The sequence below is a fragment of the Azolla caroliniana genome, unplaced genomic scaffold (assembly GCF_043228905.1).
Source record: "Azolla caroliniana isolate FFs.n. ecotype wild unplaced genomic scaffold, voAzoCaro1.0.p SCAF_8, whole genome shotgun sequence".
NCBI lineage: Eukaryota > Viridiplantae > Streptophyta > Polypodiopsida > Salviniales > Salviniaceae > Azolla > Azolla caroliniana.
In genome coordinates, this window is record NW_028230443.1 from 19207368 (window position 1) to 19227892 (window position 20525).

Sequence of the window (20525 nt, forward strand, 5' to 3'; positions counted from 1 at the left end):
TTCCCAGTCCGACAACACTTCGTCCTCGCCCCCAAAAAAATTTCTCTTTTAAAAACCCAGAAATTGTTTTTCTTTTCTCTTTTAAATTTTTTTTTATTTTTTAATAATTCGAAAATTTGAAAATTAAAATTAAACGAAAAATTGTTAGCCGTGTCTGTGAAGTGTGACTGCACTCTCTCTTTCTCTCTCTCGCGCGCGCGCGCTTCATCGCCATCGCCATCGCCATCGCCATCGCCATCGCCAATCTCCTGCTCCTTCTCTGCTTCCAGTTTTGCGTGTGTGTATTACACATACATATATTGAGGGGGGGATTCATCATCTCCACCTTCATCGCCATCGCCATCGGTATCTTCATCTGTATCTTCTTCATCGCCATATCCATCCTCGCTTTCAGTTTTGAGATCGAGCTAGCGAGCGTGTGTGTGAGCGAGCTTTATCTACATATCCATATACATCTCCATCTCTGCTTTCACTTTTGTGTGAGAGAGAGTGAACGAAAAACTTCATCTCCATCTGTATCTTTGTATCTGCACGTTCTCCATCGTTGCTTTCATTTTTGCATCTCCGATAGCAAGCAAGAAAGAGAGAAAGAAAGAAAGAAAGAAAAGACAAAGGGAGTTTCACCATCATCATCGCCATCACTTTCGTCTTCATATGCAGTGCTTTTAATTTTCCCCCCCGGAAACCTCTTGATTTCTTTTCTCATCCTCAGGTTTTCCCCGTAAACTACCAAAGATAATTCATTCCCTTCTTCTCTTCTCCATTGTGCCTATGGATCTTCTTACTTATTTGAAATGATCAGCATTTCCTTTACTCTGCAAATCGCTTAAGGTTTTCTCGTTCATCATTATCACCATTCCAACTTCCGAACGCGTTTCCTGTTTTACCTGTCATTGTCTTCACCATTATTATAGACCATAAAATTGTATGCACAAACAGCATTTTTTCCCTCTTCCAAGCTACTCTTTCAGGTATATTTCCTAGGATTTATACTGTACCTGCGCATCTTCTTCCTTCATCAAAGAATACTGTGTTTTTCTTGTGTTTCCCCTTTTTCCAGTGTAGATTTCAAGCCTTCTTCTACATCAACGTTCGATATTTCTATCTTTCATTTTGCAATTATGGCGGATTCTGAAAATTCTACCTGCTCGTCCTCACATTTTTCATACCAGGGCCATAAGGCTTTTCGCCAAGTTACCAGAGATCGTGAGTACCACCATACTAAATCTGTAGTCCAGGTTACATGAGAAAAACGAATGAAATATTAACGTCCTTTCATGAGGCTAACATGGTATATGAGAGAAAGAAAGAAAGAAAGATATATTAACGTCTTTTAAGAGGCCAAATAAGAGATTACATCTTGAGTGTTTTCTTGTCTTTGAGATGAAATCAAAATAAAATAAATATTACACAGTAAATATAAAGGTAAATAAGATGAAAAGAGAAGAAACGAGGGAATGTTGTTTTTGGCACATGTGAGAGAGAGAAAGAGAGGAATTGAACTAGTTCATAAATATGTAATATTGCACCTTAATCCAACCTAGTCACAAAAAGAAAATTTGCACAGACATGTTATGCAGAGCATGAATTTTGTAGCGTAACATTTTCTAGAACTTTATTAATAAGAATTCATGAAGGCCCCATTTGTTCTATGTTACTTTGAATATTTATCTTCCAACTGGAATTGTTTCTATGCAGGGCTACTTCATGAGATGCTCAGAGCTGCTAGGTCGAAGGATTCTTCTGATTGGAAGGTAGGCTAATATGACCCTCAAAGCTTCACAATTTGAGTCGAGGTGCTGTCTTATATCCATATAGCTCCTGAAAAAATGTATATCATTCGCACAAGCTCTCTGTAGTGTGTACAAAAAAATTCACCACGACAGTTAATGTAAGGAAAAAAAGAGTTTGAAGGCAGGAGGAAGAAGAAAAGAGAGGTTCAGGATTGGAACTCATGTTTGCTAGAGTTCAAATCATATCATGGAAATTTATGTCCAAGTCTATGCAACTAGTTGACCATGAATCATCTCTCCACACAAACTAGTCTAGTAACTAAACAGTCTTACTAACAGTCAAAATTTAAACATCTAGGACACCAAATATTTTTGGTAGGGCTTAGATGAAGCCATTTAGCAATTCACATATTTTCTGTGATGCTAAGTGATGTCTCCTAAAGAATTCCATCCCAATAAGCATTGGAAATCATCAACATTATAAAAGGAGAGATAATAATCTTTAACAATTACAAAAGCTGTTGGATTACAAATGGTATGTTAATCCATATTCCATCATGTAATAGAGGAATAGAGAATAATATTTACCTTGGCAACTGGATTTGTTCTAAAAACTGAATAGGTTGATGAGAGAGCCTGGAAACTGAAATTATTGAGAACCATTTGCATAAACATTTCACATCCTGTGTCATAATGATAAGCATGGAAAGTAGAATATATGTTTAGCCTTTAGAACAGCAAAGTGAACAATTGAATGCTTACTAGAACATTGATGCTAGAGGAAAAGAAAAGAGATTATTTGATTTTTAACAAGACAGGGGGTGGCTTTATGGAATGTGGCATCAAAATACATGCACCTGTCTGTGTTCTTCTCTTTTTCAAATTGTTGGAGCTAGGTTTTTTTGAGATTGTAACAACCTAGAAGTATGATACTGCATCGTTTGTTGCTGAAATATATCGTTGCCCCTCTGTTTGGCATTTTTGTTATTTTTATGACTTTGCTTCTTTGCACACTCCTTCCATGGGTTTTCACCTTAGTAGGAACCAGTGATATTTTGCACATGGCTGCCCAGTAGAGTAAAGAAGGAGATTTATTATCATATTTCCCAGTTCTTGGAGCTAATTTCTAAGGTATACATACCAAGAGTGATTTGGATGCTTGTTGGAATCTTCCTGTACTATTTATTTTTTTCTTAGAATTGAATCTAACCTCATTATATGAGGCAAGAAGACTCTTCAGACTACTTTTGTTGGAGCTACTTTCTAAGGTATACATACCAAGGGTGATTTGGATGCTTGTTGGAATCTTCCTGTACTATTTTTTTTTCTTAGAATTGAATCTAGCCTCATTATATGAGGGAAGAAGATTCTTCAGACTATTTTTATTGGAGCTTCTTTCTAAGGTATACATACCAAGAGTGATTTGGATGCTTGTTGGAATCTTCCTGTACTATTTAAAAAAATAAATTGAATCTAGCCTCATTATATGAGGCAAGAAGACTCTAGACATAGGCACAGAAAATATATCAATATAGCATTTCCTCACATTGTGGGGTAGGTAATCAATATTCTTTCTTTTATGGAAGACTACCCATGCCAAATGTACTCTAGTTTCTCTCACATCCTTGACACTGTAATCCTATGTAGTATGCGATAATGTGTATACCAAGGAATCTCTGCAGATTACTATATATAAACTTAGATGTATATATAGTGCCAAAATATTTGAGTAATGAATTGTAAAAAACAATTTACTGTATGTTCACTGTTTCTAGAGCTGTAATATTATATTTCTTCCACCACGATACACGTTGCAACTTGCTAACATATGGAGCATATAAGTGTTGAGTCACAGCCAAAATGTTCAGATAACAAAAAGCTTGATCCTGCAGATTCCTTGCAACAAATTGATTGAACTGAATTCCACCAATTCCAACACATATGCTGCAAGATGCTAATGATTAAAATAAAAGTATATAAGTACGTATTTCTAGTTTTGAATGAAGCCCAGAATTTGTGTTCTAGTTCTCCTTCCTCCACAAGACATGCAAAATATGTCTCACTGCGCGTTGCTGACGGAACCATTCCGGACTCATATGCCATGTGACCGAATTGTTAAATTAAAACTACACAATAACCATTTCAAGTTTGGAATCAATGTGCTGTTTCTTATTCCTATATAATAGTTGCAAATTATTCGATGTGTCATAAGTTAACTGAGGGAACCAATCCCAATCCCAACACTTACGCTATATGACTTTAATGATTAAAATAGAAGTACACGTAAAGACATTTCCAGTTTGGAATCAAGCTTAGCATTAATACTCCAACTCTCATACCTCCATAAGGGATGACTGGCCTATGGGATGTGTCAAGAGCATGATCAGAAGATATGACTCTTTTGGAAAGGATGTGGTAGCTCCTTGGTAGCTTTACATATTGTACCCAACATTTGAGGAAGATCCTCAATAGTCTATCTGCAAATAAATTGAATGTTAGCTTTCTCACCATTATAATTCATGGGGTTGTAAAGCAAATTGTGTCATTGTAGAAAGAGACGTTAGCTCCTTTGTAATGTTGCTCCAGTAAGCAATGAAGATTTTATACAAGTTCTGTTATACAGAAATATGTTTTTGTTGGTTGATATTGTTTGGCATTTGCAACAGATAAAACATTGATGACTTTGCATATGTTTGTGGAGGCACATTAGTGATTATGAAATCCCTCATGCGAAGGCTTCCTTACAATTTATAGGACACACAAGCAATACTACTAGATCCTCACTCTTAACACCTAGACCCTCACGCACACATATAACAACTCATGTGCAAAATGGACATTTCAGGAGTTATGGTGTTCTTCATTTTGAGCTAAGAACTTATCAAATTTACAGGTTCTGATTATGGATGAGGTGACTGTGAAGGTTATGTCATATTCTTGCAAGATGGCAGATATAACAGATGAAGGCATTTCATGTACGCTGGTGATGTATTAATAATTTCTTTGTAATAATTTTGAATTATACAGTTTTTGGGAAGTGGTGAATATAAGTTTTCATAAGAATTCAATTGATGCTGTTTTAACATCTTTTATGAGGCCAAAATAGCCTATAAGACCAAACAAGTGGTTACATCCCACAATGTTTTCTCGAACAAGTAACAAAAATAAATACAAAGAAATATATGATACTAAATAATCTATATATCTAAGAAGTTAAGATTCTAATATTAGATGAACTGAAACTTTTGTCTCTGAAAAATCTCCATCATAGGCAGCTCGAAGATGTAGCGATCTCCAAAGCGAGAGAAGCACCTTTGGGGCTGGATCATAATGGCCTTTATTTGTCAATAAAAAGGGTGACAACTTTGTGTCATATGTGCAAGACATAATGGTTGTTTTGATGACCTAAGAGCCAATCTTGAGTACCTTTGCTTAGAGGTAGATAGATAGATTTTACGATCGTCTTTGTAGGTCAAATATGACCTATGGAACCAAAACTAAATCATTTTGACATAATAGTTGTGGAATTGAGATAGATAGATAGATATCTTTGTAATGTCCATGAGAGACCAATTGTGATATGAGATATAGATTTTATTATTATTTGTTAGGTCAAATATTAACAATGAGACCAAAAATATAGCAATTTCACTTTACACGTGTGAGAGAGCTTTACTAAATAAATATTATAATTGAGAGAGCACAATTGGGATTGTGAGATAAAATCATGCAAGGATTGGGTTTAGTTGAAGATTTGTGTAAGCATATTCAAATGTGATCAAAGGAAGAGCATTATATCAAAGTGTGATACTTAGACTCTCAAACTAGTTTAGGGCAAAATGTGCATAGTCGTCTAGTCTCATCACTTGTGCCCAAATTTCTTGTCTCACATTGAAGCAAGTGTGAACTAAGTCGTATGGAAGAGCAATGGTTCAGATGGTAGACAGCGGGACATTTATTGAGGTATGTGGTTTTCTTGTTTGGCAAAGAATATGGTTTTGTAGTTAGATGCAACATATGTTATTTATTGTGTGAACCATGAGGCTAATCTTTGTTTTAGAGCCATTGACACTCAATTTAGTAGGCATACAAAACTCTTCAAATGCCCTTGTGCATCTCCAAAAGTTTTTCCAAAAAGCACAATATCATTTATGTACAACAAAAGCATGATGATGACATTCTCGATGACAACTTCTTCAATGCTTTCTTCATTTACAAACTTAGCAACTATTTGTTCTAATTCATCAATACATACACCAAATAGACTTGGTGAAAAAATCTGAAATTCGATTGCCACTACGCACACACCATATAACCTTCTCATGGATTTGGGGAATTGCAAGCATGTATTCACTTGTTACCTCAAGTTCTTCCATGTGACACCAAAATGTTCACGAGATACTATATGAAAAGCTTTCTTGAAGTCTACAAAGTAGTAACTTTAACCATTACCACCAAATCTCTCCATGTAATGTAATACCTCAGCTATGTAGAGACCACAAAGAGTGGGTGATAGTGGGAATCCTTGTTTGACTCCAAATGTGCTAGTCACAAACTCCGATAATCCATTGGGAGACCACACTTGTTGATTCCCCATTGCATATCTATGGGGACACCAAGGAATTCTAGCTGGTACATGAGCTGAATGTGTGATACAATGTCAAAAGGCTTTTTGAAAACTCACAACGTAGCAATTAAATCCTCTTTTTATGGGCTTGCCCTCCTCAATAGGGGTCAGAGGGTCAATATGTGACCCAAATTTGTGAACCCCTTCGGAGATTGAGACTGAGATTTTATTATTGTCTGCGTAGGTTAAATATGACCTATGAGATAGAAAATATGACATTCTCACATAATTCATGTGAAAGTGAGTAGCAACTCTTAATATTCATGGAACTTTACTAATGTATGTCGCAATTGAGAGTGGTCATTGTGATTGTGAGAGGAGTTCGTGCAAGGATTGGGTTTGGTCAAAGATGTGTGGAAAGCATACTTGAATTTGATCAAAGGTAGACCATTGTATTGAAGTCTACTGAACTTGTTTCGGGCAAGATGTGCATAGTCGACTACTCTCCTCACTTGTGTCCCAACGTGTTGTCTCACAGTATATTGAGTGTGAACTAAGTTGTATGGAAGCAATGGTTCAGATGGTAGACAGTGGGATTGGTTCTAACATGTATTGTTACAGCAGCAAGCATAGTGTTCTTTAGATTCTACTTGATGACACAATTGGCAAACTCTTTTTTCTAGAGGTATTTTTTCTTAAAAGATGTTAATATTTCTTTCTTTCTTTCTTCTTTCTTTCTACCTCAATCTCTGATTGATGTGAAGAGATATGCAACACTCTGTGTAGTGCCTAGGATACATTTATGTCCATATAAGAGGGCCTAATGATAAATCCATCCTCCAATATGTGTAAAAAGTGTGCCTTACACTAGGCCATCTTCCTACCAAGAGATATTGTGGGGCTGATCCATGTTCCTCCTCTATACAAGTTGATAATATCATTTTGGATCACTCTATTATCTTCCACTTTGGCAATGTTGAGATGGGGACAATCTACGCTATATTTATACTTATGACATGCAACTCGAACCATTGTTATGTTTCAGCATACCAACAATGATTATCTCCGTATTCAACTGGTAGTTTTGATGACATATAAGTTCCCAACCTTGAGTACAGCTTCGTTCGTGGGACCTCCCAAAACTAGTGGATACCGATTATTGATCAGAATAATGCCTCATTGATAATTTGGGATGCTCCTATCTTCTTCCGAATTGTACCATGGGGCATCAATCCTATGCTCCTTATAATGCGGGAAATCGTTGAGACTAAAGGTCTCGCTAAATATTTCCAGTTATTTGCCTTGTTAAGCCTCGATTTGCAGGTTTCTACTCCATGGAGAAGAGTTGGTGTAACAAGTTGTATCAAATAGCCACCATTTCGTTCGTGGCTCTTGGAACTGTATATGTGCACATTGCCAGCACCAAGGGTTGTATATCCACAGGAAAGCTGAGCACAAACAGCCTCTCATAAGGAGACCTGAGGCCCTGTGAATGTTACTCCCACGTATGTGCAGGATCGTGTGTATGCTACCTCTTCCTCTCCCAATTCTGGTTCTGGTCTTGTTACCTATGCTCAAGTGGTGTGAAATACCATCACTTTAGTTTTATCTATGTTTACTGACAAACCTTTGATTTTGAGGCATGAGAGAGTGAATGAGAGTTCGTACAATTAATATAATCCTTGTTTGCAAAGAAAGAAGTGACTTTGTCAATACAACAGTGGTAGAGGATTTAAACAAACGTAGACAACCGCTACCTACATTGGATGCTGTGTACTTCATTCAGCCCAAAAGAGAGAGGTAATTTGATGATTTTGTTTACTTCACGTATGTATAAACAAATTGAGCTTGCCTATTAGCAACAAATTGATTATCATCCTCCGAATGTCCAGTAAAACCTAAAATTATAACATTTTCTCCCAAAATGATGGTCAAGTAGTAAAGTTTGTGCTTAAAAATCTATAGGTTCTGGGTTTCACTAATTCAATCATGGTAAGAGTTGGCGTGTTGTATTTTTGTTGTAAGGGTACTTCCAAGCCTCACGGTAGCCCAAGTAGGAGGATGAGTTTGGGTTATCGTTGGTGTTTATAAGGAATGTGATAAGTGCTTTTACTGAGGCTAACAAATACAGCTAATGAACTCCTCATACATCCATTTGCTATTTTCTAAAAATTAGAGATACTTACATTTGATCTTCCAGAGATTTGCTAAACCTTCTAATAAAAGCACAAAATAATCTCATTGGCACCTTCAAAGCTTTGAGAAAACTATCTTCACTGTTAGTTTGTCAAGAATATTCTTTTCCATAGTTCTAGGTGTAAAACTGTGTCTTTTACCAGAAAGATTGTTTTTATGTAAACCCTTTTCCAGTTGCAAGCATTTGCATTTTTGAGTGACCATAGTAATTTAATCACGTTGTTCCTGTAGTGTGCAAAAGCTCAAGACAGATTTATCTGGCAAGACTCCTCTTTACAGAAAGTAAGCCGGATGAACTGATATTCCTTTAAAGTCTGCGTAGCATGAGAAAAAATAGAGAAGTAAAAAATAACCATTATTTTTCATAGGGTGCATGTGTTCTTTAGCTCTCCAGTATCAAGGGATATGTTGCAGGCTATCAAAAGTGATAGTGTGGTTCTCTCTCGAATCATCTCACTAAAAGAGGTCAGCTCTCGTAAATTTTGTAGAACCGGGAAAATTTGGAGCATTTGAATATTGATTTTCAGGCAATAATTACTTGGTTCCCTGTCTTATGAGCGATTAACAGTCTGCATTTCTGTAATTTTGTAAAAACCAGGTAAATTTGGAATATTTAACCATTGATTCTCAGGTAATGACCACTCTCCATACCTGTTATATGCATGTATGGATGAAAATTAAGGTTTTCAAACCAACTCTGCAGGCGTTTTCAACTGACAATGGTAGAGCTTTAGAACAAATTTTTGGGGAGCATAGTGAAGGTACCCAAGATTATGATGCCTGTCTTGATACAATTGCTACTCGACTTGGCACTGTCTTTGCATCATTAAAGGTTGTTATCTTTGAGTTAATTTCTATGGTTCATTAAGTGTGTTCTTTTGTCTAATGTTTCTTCAAGTGATATAGGAATTTCCAATAGTTAGGTTTCGGGCTGCACGATCAGCAGGAGATGCAAGTATTGCAATAACATCTCGGGATCTTGTTCCAACTAAATTAGCAGCAGCTCTCTGGGATCGGCTACAAAGATACAAGAACATTTTGCCAGGATACCCAGACACGGAAACTTGTGAACTTTTGATCGTTGACAGGACAATTGATCCGGTGCGTTGGGTACAAGAAATGCATTAATGAATCTACAATTTTCAATATAGAGTTCCATGATTGTTTGGCTTATTTGTAGATTGCACCTGTCATCCATGAGTGGACTTATGATGCCATGTGTCACGATTTGCTAAATATGGATGGCAACAAGTATGTTTACGAGGTACAATTTATGCAGTTGTTGCTCCCTCGCTGCTGTTATTTCTTTTGACCCCAGTAGATGGTGATCGCTTGCTTTCAACCAGAATTTTTTGGATGTTCAAGTTTAGGTTACAACAAGTACTGGCAGGACAAACCGAAAGGAGGTTCTACTGGAAGAGCACGATCCTGTTTGGGTTGAATTGCGGCATCTTCACATTGCTGCTGTAGGGAGTGAACTCTTATAGATGTAGTCAGAAGAATGGCTTAGTTATTCAAAAACTCAAACTCAAACTCAAGCTCAGTCATAATTTTGGTCTTCAGGTAAACAAGAAACTTGATGAAAAGCTTGTAAACTTGAAGGAAAAAAACAAAGCTGCTCAAATACGACTTGGTACCAAGTATGCACTTCCTTTCCTGTTTTTGGGTTCACTCTCGAAAAACTTACTACAATTATTATGTAAATTCCTTTATAGTTAGAGAAATGCAACTTTTACTGTGCAAGATTTAAACGCACATACTAAGAACCTGTAGCATAAAAGATGATTCTATTTAACCATAACTAAGTTATAAGCATGTTTTTGATGACTTTGAGTGCGCACCATCCAGTTTCATTATACAGAAATGATGCAGGATTAAATTTATGTTGAACATTGGATACAAACCATGCATATCTGCCTACCTCAATCTCTAACTGTTGTGATGAAATTTGCAACTGCCCTACCACACTGCGCAGTGCATGCAATAGATGTATGTCCATATAAGATGGCCTGATGATGAATCCATCCTCCGATAAGCGTAAAAGTGTCTTACAGTGGCTCATCTTCCTACCAAATGATACTTTGGGGCTGATCCATGTTATATTGTTTTCCAAGTTAATAATATCAGTTTGGAATCACTATATTATTTTCCATTTTGGTCATGTTTAGATGGGGACAATCCAAGTCAAATTGGAACAGAGGTAGTGCATTTAGGTTTAATACCGTGTGACTCGATTCATCGTTGCATGAATGTCTCGATGTTCAACAAGTTGTTTTGATGACATAAGTGCCAACCTTAAGTACCTTCATTTAGGGAGCTCCCAAAGCTGTTGGATACAGGTCACTCATTGGAGTAATGCCTTGATGATTAGGGTCTGCTCCTATATCTGCCCAGATTGTATCATGGAGCACCAACGTGTTGCTCCTTATCATGTGGGCAATCATTGAGACTAAAGGTTTCTCTAAATCTTTCCAATTATTTTCTTGTTAAGACATAGTCCCTACGTTTCAACTCCATGGAGAAGAGTTGGCGTCACAAGAAATAGACACAATTTAGTTCATGGCACTTGGAACTGCAAATGTGCAAATATCCACGAGAAAGTCGGGCACAAGCAGCCTCCAGGTAAGGAGAACCTAGGCCCTGTGAATGTTACTCTTAGGTAAGTGTAGGAGCATGTGTATGCTACCTTTTCCTCTCCCAAGAAGAATTCTGGTTCTGATCTTGTTACAAATGCTCGAGTGGTGTTAAACACCATCACTTTAGTTTGTCCATGATTATCGACAATGGTATGGTCTGTCCATCTGGTAGGGAAACCTTCACACATAACTCTATTAAAGATGCGTAATAGCAATGGGAGCAAGGTGTCACAGGCATAGATAAAGTGCTCATCTACCAATCCATCATGATACCAGGGTTTGGTTTCAAGAGATTTCACGAATGGAGTGCTTCTGCACGAGGGCTTGAAACATAGACCATACATAATCATCTGCATTGCTATCCATGTGAAGTGGTAGTCAGGGGAAATGGAAATAGATGCAGTGTAGGAACACAAATGGAATAGAGGCCCAATGGGGTAGATTGAGCTGGAGTAATGTGGAATGGAGGCCTAAGGAGGTAACTATGTCATACCTATTGTTGCTTGAATTGTACCTTTAACCATGTACTCTGAATTATTTGCTTGATTTGTTTGCTCATGAAGAGGTGTTGCATGACATTTTGCTCATGAAGAGTAGATGTGATTTGAAAACCTAGGTATTGCAATCATTCCTATAATAGGAATGCCATTAGGCTGCCACATGCAATTGGCCTTATATTTGTAATTGTAGTTTTTTTTCGCATTTTTAATGGCTGCTTTTATCCCAAGATTTGTTTCCACAATTTTGCTGAAGTAACTTTAGTTCTAATTCCAAGTTTCTTAGGACATATAGTTTGAAGAAGATGACTAGATGACCTATGGAAATCAAGTGTAGTTTGTTGGACAAGTTATGAGAGAACTTCTCATTGTGCGTTAGCAATGTAGATGATATATTGTTCCATGATTAGTTTAGTACAAAGGTGATTATTTTAGTACAATTGAAGGAGTTAACTATGATATAGATGGTTCTATACTTCGAATGATCGTTTGAAACAAGTTTGTTCTATTCTTATCTGTGTGGTTTTTCCTTTGAAAGTGGTAATTAGATCTTGATTGGTTGGTTGGTTGTGAAATTCATGTGACTGCTATGATTTTTTATTGTTAGAAATGGATTGCTGTGTAAAGCTGGTTGTCTATTGCAGGGAGGGCCAAGAACTTTCAACACGGGACATGCAAAAGATGGTGCAAGCATTACCTCAATATCGTGATCAAATGGAAAAACTGAGTCTTCACATTGATGTAAGCTGAATTCCCAACTGCGGCCAATGGGCTCAAAGAGCATACATTAGAAAGAAAGAATCATTTGAAAAAGATTTACAACTGTTGTATATGTCTATGGCTCTTCTACAAGTTATGCATGATCAACTTAAGATCTTGCATATCTTGAGTTAGGAATGTGTGAAGACATGCATGTGAGCTCATTGGACACACTTCCAGAAGTTTCTCTTTTATGTAGGCACATATCCTTTTGAAAGCATTTGATTTTCAACTAAAATAAATTACACTGGTAGTCAAGGACGATATTCAAATATGAATTGCTAGATTGCATTAATATTTCGTTTGCTTTTCCCAGAAAGTGCTCATGTTTATGTGTATGTATGTGAGATAACCTTTGGCCAGGATTGAGTATCGCTTAGTATGTAATACAAGGTGCTCACTTTATTCCATCTGTACATATTTTTCTGCAGATAGCAACTAAGATAAATGGCAAGATTGCAGAGTGTTTTTTACGTGATGTTGGCACCCTTGAACAAGACTTAGTATTTGGTGATGCTGGCAGCAAGGAGCTCCTGAATCTACTAACAACAAAGGAGGTGCATTAGAACAAATATGACAGCCGAAATTGTTTTAGGTCTGTTTCCAGAAGCAGATATCTGACGACAACTTTATGTGCAGAACTTAACCAAAGAGAACAAACTACGTTTGCTCATGATATATGCTGCCTCTCATCCAGAGAAGCTAGAACCTGCCAAAAGACTCCAGTGGATGAAGGTTTTGTGCTCTGCTGTCAGTTTTATGGCAATGTATTGTAATGTTAGATTGCAAAGATATAAATTTCGTACACAAACACAAAAGTATGAATGTATATCCATTATGGCAATGTATTGTAAAGTCAGATTGCAAAGATCTAAATTTCTTAGACACATTAAAAGTATGAATGTATATCCACACATAAGCATGCCGTTTGATATATTTTTCATGTATAACACTCACTGCAGCTGGCAAGGCTTTCTGAGGATGATATGCGCCCTGTGGTAAATATGGAGTACATGGGCGTCTCTGTATCAAAGAAGCAGTCTGGAGGTTTCGCTTTGAAATTTGGGGGCAAGAAAGTAAGAATCCAAAGACTTCGATTTGTTTTTGCTGAAGATTAGGTGTATGTGAGCTTAATCCTCTGTTTAATGGCACTGAAGAAACGAGGTATCAGAAAAGATCGGAATCAGGATGATGAAGAATATGACCTTTCCCGGTTTAGTCCTATTATCCAGGTATAAGAAAGTGCATAATCAATCACGTTTGTTTAATTTGTGCATAAATCCATAATTTGTACCCATGTGATAGTGCAATTGGAAATTGTCTTTAAATATAAATAGGAAGTGATTGAAGATTTAGCCAATGGTGAACTGTCTAAGGAAGAATACCCTTATATGAAAGAACCCTCTGCAGCAGTGTTACAATCTATGGCAAGTGGCAGTGTCTCCCTGAGACTACCAACCTCAAATACAAAGCCAGCACAATCAATGAGAACTTCAAAACCTACTTCTACATGGGCCTCCAAGTTAAGACCTTCTGAAGATGGATGTTCAAGGTATGTAAATTCCAACTCTCTGGATAAATTTGATTCTTTAAGTATTTCAGTGAATCATCATCAATGAGGCTTTCTCACAGTGACCCCAAAGTAACTGGAAAGCGCATTTTTGTTTTTATGGTTGGTGGTGCCACACGCTCAGAGGTAAATTTGGGTTCTGCTTTCTTTGAAGACATCATTTAATTGGGCATGGGAATATCATGTATACGGATACAAAGGTTTGCACATGATTTAACCAAACAATTTTTTATTATTAATCACAGCTGAGGGCTGTGCACAAGCTTACAGGACGCCTAAAGAGGGAAGTGGTGCTTGGGACCACCAGCCTTGATGAACCTCATGAATTTCTGACGGTAACTTAAGTGTCCATTTTTGCATGTTTTGTTTTCCATTTTCTTTATACTAATGATATATGCTTGATGACTTTACAGAAACTTAAAGTGCTTAGTGTTCTTGACGAGATAGCATTGGACGATCTTCAGATTTAATATGATCATCTGAGATGGAATTTTGGACTACCATATATCTTGACGAGATAGCACTGGACGATCTTCAGATTTAATATGATCGTCTGAGATGGAATTTTGGACTAGAACCATATATCTTGATGAGATAGCACAGGATGATCTTCAGATTTAATATGATCGTCTGAGATGGAATTTTGGATTAGAACCATATATCTTGATGAGATAGCGTCGATCTTCAGATTTAATATGAGTGTCTGAGATGGAAATATATTATTAGTAGGGCCATAACTAGCAGCGTCACTGTGGGGCTTCAGATTTAATATGATCGTCTGAGATGGAAATATATTATTGGTAGGGCCATAACAAGCATCACTGTGGTGGTAGAAAGTTGTACAATTACTACATTCTAAACATACCACCTTAAGTGTATGGGAAAGTTGGTTATAATGCAAATTGAAATGTATATGGGATTCCATACCATTTAGCATTGTGTACCATATACTGAGCATTTTAATTTGGTGTTTGTGGAATTCTACATCCTTCAGTGAAAACATGTCCTGTTACACATGATATGGTGAAAAACAATAAGTGAACTGGCATTTTAAATGCATGTAGAATTCCATACCACTGAGCATTTGAAGTAATTATTTTTATTTGGTGTCATGTCTGACATAATGCATAACCTTGTGTAACAAAATTGTATGTAAAATAACCAGGAACAATGATTTCAATTCTGCACACAATTTGAACACTATGCAGACCCTCAGCATGTATATCTTTTCAATTCCCCTACAAGATTTGAAAACTGTGAACTTTTAGATATGACTACCTTTACAATGACAAATCATTTAAATCTGGTGTACTCCAACCACCCATGGAGAACTTGGATGTTCTTTTTTCACTATAAATTTCCCATGTTGTCAAGGTTTGTTGCTTTCCTGATCCACAGCCTCCAACTCATCAAAATCATCTGGTAGTGCATCCTCATCGAAATCATCAAGTAATATCTCACTAGGATCTGCATCGATGTCAAACAGATCAATAGGCATCATCTCTAGGCTATAACATTGGAACACTCTATTTATCAACTCGGATGTCAGTTTCAATGTGCAAATGCTGAAATGATCTCTCAAGATAAGTCACACCTCTCAAATGAGCTGCTTTGTTGTTTGGCATTTGAGCAATGCTACCTGATATATCATCAAGAACATAAGGCAACTCCAAAAGTTGTAGCAAGGACACTGTAAAAGGATTTCTGACATGACCTGTTAAGAAGGAAATTTGAATTCTGGATTGGTCAAACAACAAAATATGAAATAACCTTTAAAATCATATAGTGAAATCTCAAAATTATTTATTTAAGCCACATATCATCCTTTAACTTCCATTTAACTTGTTTATTTATTTATTTATTTAACTTGTTTGAGCAAGAATAATGTCTTCAACAGGGAGAAGGCAGAACCAAATTCTAGTTTGGTCATCACAGGTGAGCCAGAAGTAGCCATGTCCACTATGCCTTTGGGTGGGTGAACACATCTTCTGACAGTTATCTTTCCAGGGTGCTAAGCATAACGCTACTTAAATTGGCAATACTTGTATTGCTCCTATCTCGTGTTGGAGTAGTGCATTGCATGTTACGTTACATTCTGCTATGACTGACATTATTTCACCAATCAAGGTGGTCGAATCGCACTCACAGGATTGGCCAGACCTGAATTCTATTTTTTTTCTACAGCCTAGACACAGAATGTGTAATAACGTCTTTTTGGAGGCCAAAATGGCCTATAAGACAAAACAGGAGATTACATCAAGAAGAGCTACAAAAGGCACAAAGGTTGTGTCCCCTTTCACATTGGGGTGGCCATTAGCCTCAATGCACTAGACCTAACTTTGTTGGATTGGTCTTTAATTCCTGTGCCCTCATGGGTCATGCTAGTACGACAGGTACTCAATAGTAAACTCCCACTATCCATCACTAGATATCACCGTTCCCTGTGAAGCTCCATCTCAAATCCAAAAACAAGACAAAACATTAATGCAGCTGTTATTTAGCCACTTACTTGCTGATGAGTTCACAGAAAGTCGCCTATTAGGATCATATGGTGTAACTGTTGCTACAAAGTCAGTGGGGATTACAGTTCCCAACTCCAGAAGCTTTTTTTTAATCCATTCTCGATGTTTATTCAGGTCCACGTCTTGAGAACTGGGCAAGCACACAATAATAAAATTTTAAACATCATCATTATAGAAATAGGCCAATCAGCATTGATTAGGAAAAACATGAGCACCTCGGTAATGCAGACCATTTTGAGGTCAATGGAAAATATGGATTGTATGCCCTGGTGATAGCTAGCCACTCTTCATCGTGCCTGAATTCTGGTGTGTTGTCATTTACAGATACTTCAATAACCTTTTAAATGACTTGATTGTCAGAATGTATCACCAAAGACAACATGTACAATAATTTGGATTCTATCCATAGAAGTGCATGTCACCTGTAAAAAGTTCCGGTTGGGAAGACATTTGTCTAAAGCAAGGAACTTTGTAATCTCTCCTCCAGTGTGTTGAATGAGCGCTGCAAACTTAGTGTGTAGATGGGCTGCAAACCAGTAAGAAGGCTTCAGCTTTTGTAGAAGTTTCTCTCCAGGTTCACTCCCTAAAGTACCATTCATGACCTAAAAGAGAGGTAAACAATCTATCACTTTGGCTGTCACCAGTTACATGCCATTGCCTCAACCTTAATATATATATACATCATACAACATACACAAACACCAATACACCCGTCATAAATATAGAACACACATAAAAAGCATACCTCTTCCTCGAGAAATGGCTTGTGCCGAAGCAAACCTTTCTTATCCCCAAACTTAACAATACCCCGAGGCCAATCATGTGTAAGGAAAATGTCCAATGGTTCCTGAATTTGCATAAGTTTGTGAACATCATATTCCCGGATGTGATATACTGACCGTAATTCATTTGCATTATATGGAGGACGCTCATAATGACCTGCACACATCTTTTGATAAGTATTACCCATGTCAGATGTAAAAACAGGAGCTAATTCTCACTGAATTGCTATTTTTCAAGGGTTCTTTTCTTGGCTTTTATTTACCAGAATAAACTTTGAAACATTCAACCAAATTTACAACTTTAATAGTTCACTATAGATATTTGGCAAAATGTTGAGATGTTAACCCAAATTTCATATGCCATAAATTTACCCAATCATCTTCACTTGTTGAATCCTTGAGATCCCTTATCTTTCACTCTATTTGTAGATCTCCTAAACACATTAAATATGCCAACTTGCCTGCTTGGTAATGCTGACGCTTGAAAATTCCAGACAGTCCACCTATCCGCACACCTCCGAAGCAAACTACTCCGGCATATCCAAGAAAGTATATACGAGGGGCAGCCCAGCCTCCATAGTACCTAGGCACTTTCAGAAATTTGAGAAGCTTTCAATCCATGTATTTCCTAAACTTTATACCTGAGCAACCTAGTTGACACAATTAATCATTGATGAATGTTTAATAGCTTTCTTCATTTGACAAAAGCAGTTTGCCTCCATACTAGGATAGAAAGAGGAGAGAGAATTTCGAAGAAGTCGCTGAAGAAAGGATGGATGTGGCCTATTGTAAACCCTTTCAAATGTTGTGGTTGAGACCCTACTTGTGTAGCCCTTCATCAGTTTGTGGCATGAGAGGAGAGAGAGAGAGAGATTTTGGTTCATTTTAGGCATTTTCATTAGATCGCTAATGCAAACAACTTCCATGCTTGAATAATTGATACATATGCATGTGAACATAGCTCAAATTTTGCGAGAGGTTTTAACAATGGGAGTGATTTTCCTAAAGAATACAAAAACACATTAATCAAGTGGTAGGAATAAAAATCTAAACTATAAATATGATCATCTCAAGAAACACAGATCTCATCAACTTCATGAAACAGCAGCTGAAATTAACAGGCTAAACATATGAACAAGCTATGAAGATTTCATCAATTGTTACATGATTTCGTCACCAAACAATTAAAATGCTAAGCAATGCAGATTTTATTTATTCACATATGCAGCAAATAACCTTTATTTCGTACAAGGTGAAGATTAAGCTAGGAAGATTTTACGCCCCGCATATGCAATAAAAGTACAAATTACAAAACCAAACAAGGACAAAAATGAAGATTACATATTTCTACAACAAAACTACATATGATAATAAGCACTTTATTTATATAGTATGTATATTTCATAGCCAAATAAAGTAGAAGAAACTCACAATTCCCATAGGTAATTCGATGCTTCATGATTACCACCAATGAATAACGTGGGATATGGAGCAATTTCTTCCCCTGAGTAATATTTCCAGAAGCTATTCATAGACTTATATTTGTCAGGGCAAGCCATGGAGCGAAGGTCTTCCTCATTCCGGACAGCCTATGCAACCAATGTTTCAAACAACCAAAAGCAAAATTCTTGTATTAGAGAAAAGTAATGGAAAAAAGGTAATTTCCATTACTCTCCCTTGCATCAGGAAACACATAAGACTGGAAACCGGGAAAAGTTGTATGATTGAGAGAAAAGCGGCAGATTTTGTTAGAAAATGATTATTAAAACAAGGTGATTAAAACAAGCAAAGTCAGAAGACAGATGTTCCTGTGTTAGAAAGAAAGATAAAAAGATAAAAAGAAGAGAGCATAAAGATATTACAGAAGTAGAATTTTCTGGCACCTCTACATCAGGAAAGTCCTACTAAAAGTGGAAGGTTGAAGAATTGATGAAAACAAAGGTTGAAGTCTATTGCTGAGAAAAGGATTAAAAAAGAGGCCGTTTCTGCGGCTAATTTACATCAGACGGAAGCAACGAAGTTATTAAAGAGATGTCCGATCAGAACAGAAAGGAAGCTCTTTCTATGACTGTTTTGAAATTCCGGAATGCACAAGACAAACGAAGGCGAGCCGAAACGGAAGCTGTTTCTGTCATATGAAAAAGCGACGGTTTCTGTGGCAAAGAATAAGAAAGGCAGGCCCCGTTTCTGTCCAGATGAGGAATGGAAACGAGAAAGAGCAGGAAACTATGACGTTTCTGTGACAAAGGAGAGAGAAGTGATGCCGATGCTATGGCTGTATGGCATATGCCAACGAAGGAAGAAGAGCCATAGAGTTTGAGGAGGAAAGAAAGAAGAAAAGTTAGGGTTAGAGGGAGGGAGAAAAACCTGGAAGTCGCCACAGCAGATGAGGAGGTCGATCTTGAGGTTCTGCATTCGTTCCAGGTGTTGCAGAGTGGCGTAGATGTTGTCGAGGTCGCCATGAGCGCATCCCTCCACTGCGATCCGCATTTCTCCTTCGCTTTCCTTTCCCTCCACAGTCTGCAATCCACAGAGAGAGTAGAGCAGCAAACAGCAGCTATTCAAACACACACACACACACACCAAATTGAAAACTTTAAATACACAGAGATACATATCATCTACCTATCGACAACGTAAAAAATACACAGAGATACATATTATCTAACTATCGACAACGGTTCGGTTTGAATCGAACCGAACCGAACCTTCGGCTTAACCGATTCGGCTCGGTTCATGTTTATTTTTTTATCGGATCGGTTCTAACTATCGACAACGGTTCGGTTTGAACCGAACCTTCGGCTTAACTGGTTCGTCTCGGCTCATGTTTATTTTTTATCGGTTCGGTTCTAACTCTCGACAACGGTTCGGTTTGAACCGAACCCTTTTGGCTTAACCGGTTTGGCTCGGTTCATGTTTATTTTTTTATCGGTTCGGTTCAGGTTTATTTTTTATCGGTTTGGTTTCAACTGTCAGAAACCTCGCTTTAAACGGTTTGACGATTTTTATTTTTATTTTTTTTTTAAATTTTAAATTTTAAAAAATTGTTTTTAAACAATCTTTTCATTTTTGGACCTTATTCTCACATTTTAGGAACATCTTTAAAATTTTAGAATTTTAAAATAATGAAATATTTTAAATTTTAAATTTTAAATTTAACATAAGTTGAAAACCAAAACCGATCCACGAAACCGTGGTTTTAACGGTTTGAAAAAAAAACAGTTCAGTTTAACGGTTTCGTGGTTTGGTTCGATTCAGGGTTT

The 20525-nt window shown here is 37.1% G+C and overlaps 2 protein-coding genes across 5 annotated transcripts; one reads left to right on the top strand and one right to left on the bottom strand.

Annotated features, from left to right (window-relative positions):
• Window positions 1-318: 318 nt before the first annotated feature.
• On the top strand, window positions 319-14486 carry LOC147861260 (SNARE-interacting protein KEULE-like). 2 transcript variants are annotated; one of them, XM_087323565.1, is made up of 22 exons: window positions 319-971; window positions 1061-1206; window positions 1699-1754; window positions 4627-4708; window positions 8022-8100; window positions 8728-8778; window positions 8865-8961; window positions 9095-9127; window positions 9200-9328; window positions 9403-9597; window positions 9677-9760; window positions 9867-9962; window positions 10060-10136; window positions 12274-12370; window positions 12820-12945; window positions 13028-13123; window positions 13351-13464; window positions 13546-13620; window positions 13726-13940; window positions 14021-14084; window positions 14204-14293; window positions 14372-14486. In XM_087323565.1, exons 1-22 carry the CDS (start codon window positions 928-930, stop codon window positions 14426-14428), a joined length of 2103 nt encoding a protein of 700 aa, XP_087179691.1. In that variant the 5' UTR covers window positions 319-927; the 3' UTR covers window positions 14429-14486. The 2 variants fall into 2 exon arrangements, with proteins under 2 accessions (XP_087179691.1, XP_087179690.1); XM_087323564.1 differs by having other exon boundaries at window positions 9095-9328.
• Window positions 14487-15300: 814 nt separating this feature from the next.
• DBR1 (debranching enzyme 1) lies at window positions 15301-19798 on the bottom strand. 3 transcript variants are annotated; one of them, XM_087324016.1, is made up of 9 exons: window positions 19630-19798; window positions 18694-18851; window positions 17724-17845; window positions 17226-17419; window positions 16903-17082; window positions 16696-16817; window positions 16468-16610; window positions 15553-15672; window positions 15301-15425 (listed from the first exon to the last, which is right to left on the bottom strand). In XM_087324016.1, exons 1-9 carry the CDS (start codon window positions 19750-19752, stop codon window positions 15328-15330), a joined length of 1260 nt encoding a protein of 419 aa, XP_087180142.1. In that variant the 5' UTR covers window positions 19753-19798; the 3' UTR covers window positions 15301-15327. The 3 variants fall into 3 exon arrangements, with proteins under 3 accessions (XP_087180142.1, XP_087180143.1, XP_087180145.1); XM_087324017.1 differs by lacking the exon at window positions 18694-18851; XM_087324019.1 differs by lacking the exon at window positions 19630-19798 and having other exon boundaries at window positions 17724-17852; window positions 18694-18847.
• Window positions 19799-20525: the final 727 nt, after the last annotated feature.

Excerpts from the sequence above, each read along its gene's own strand:
- LOC147861260 (XM_087323564.1), top strand. The coding sequence starts at position 928 with ATGCACAAACAGCATTTTTTCCCTCTTCCAAGCTACTCTTTCAG. Across the intron at positions 4,709-8,021 it reads AACAGATGAAGGCATTTCAT|TGGTAGAGGATTTAAACAAA; the intron begins GTACGCTGGTGA and ends TCAATACAACAG. Across the intron at positions 12,946-13,027 it reads ATCTACTAACAACAAAGGAG|AACTTAACCAAAGAGAACAA; the intron begins GTGCATTAGAAC and ends CTTTATGTGCAG.
- DBR1 (XM_087324016.1), bottom strand. The coding sequence starts at position 19,752 with ATGCGGATCGCAGTGGAGGGATGCGCTCATGGCGACCTCGACAACATC. Across the intron at positions 17,846-18,693 it reads TCGAATTACCTATGGGAATT|GTACTATGGAGGCTGGGCTG; the intron begins GTGAGTTTCTTC and ends GAAAGTGCCTAG. Across the intron at positions 16,611-16,695 it reads AAATGGTCTGCATTACCGAG|TTCTCAAGACGTGGACCTGA; the intron begins GTGCTCATGTTT and ends GTGCTTGCCCAG.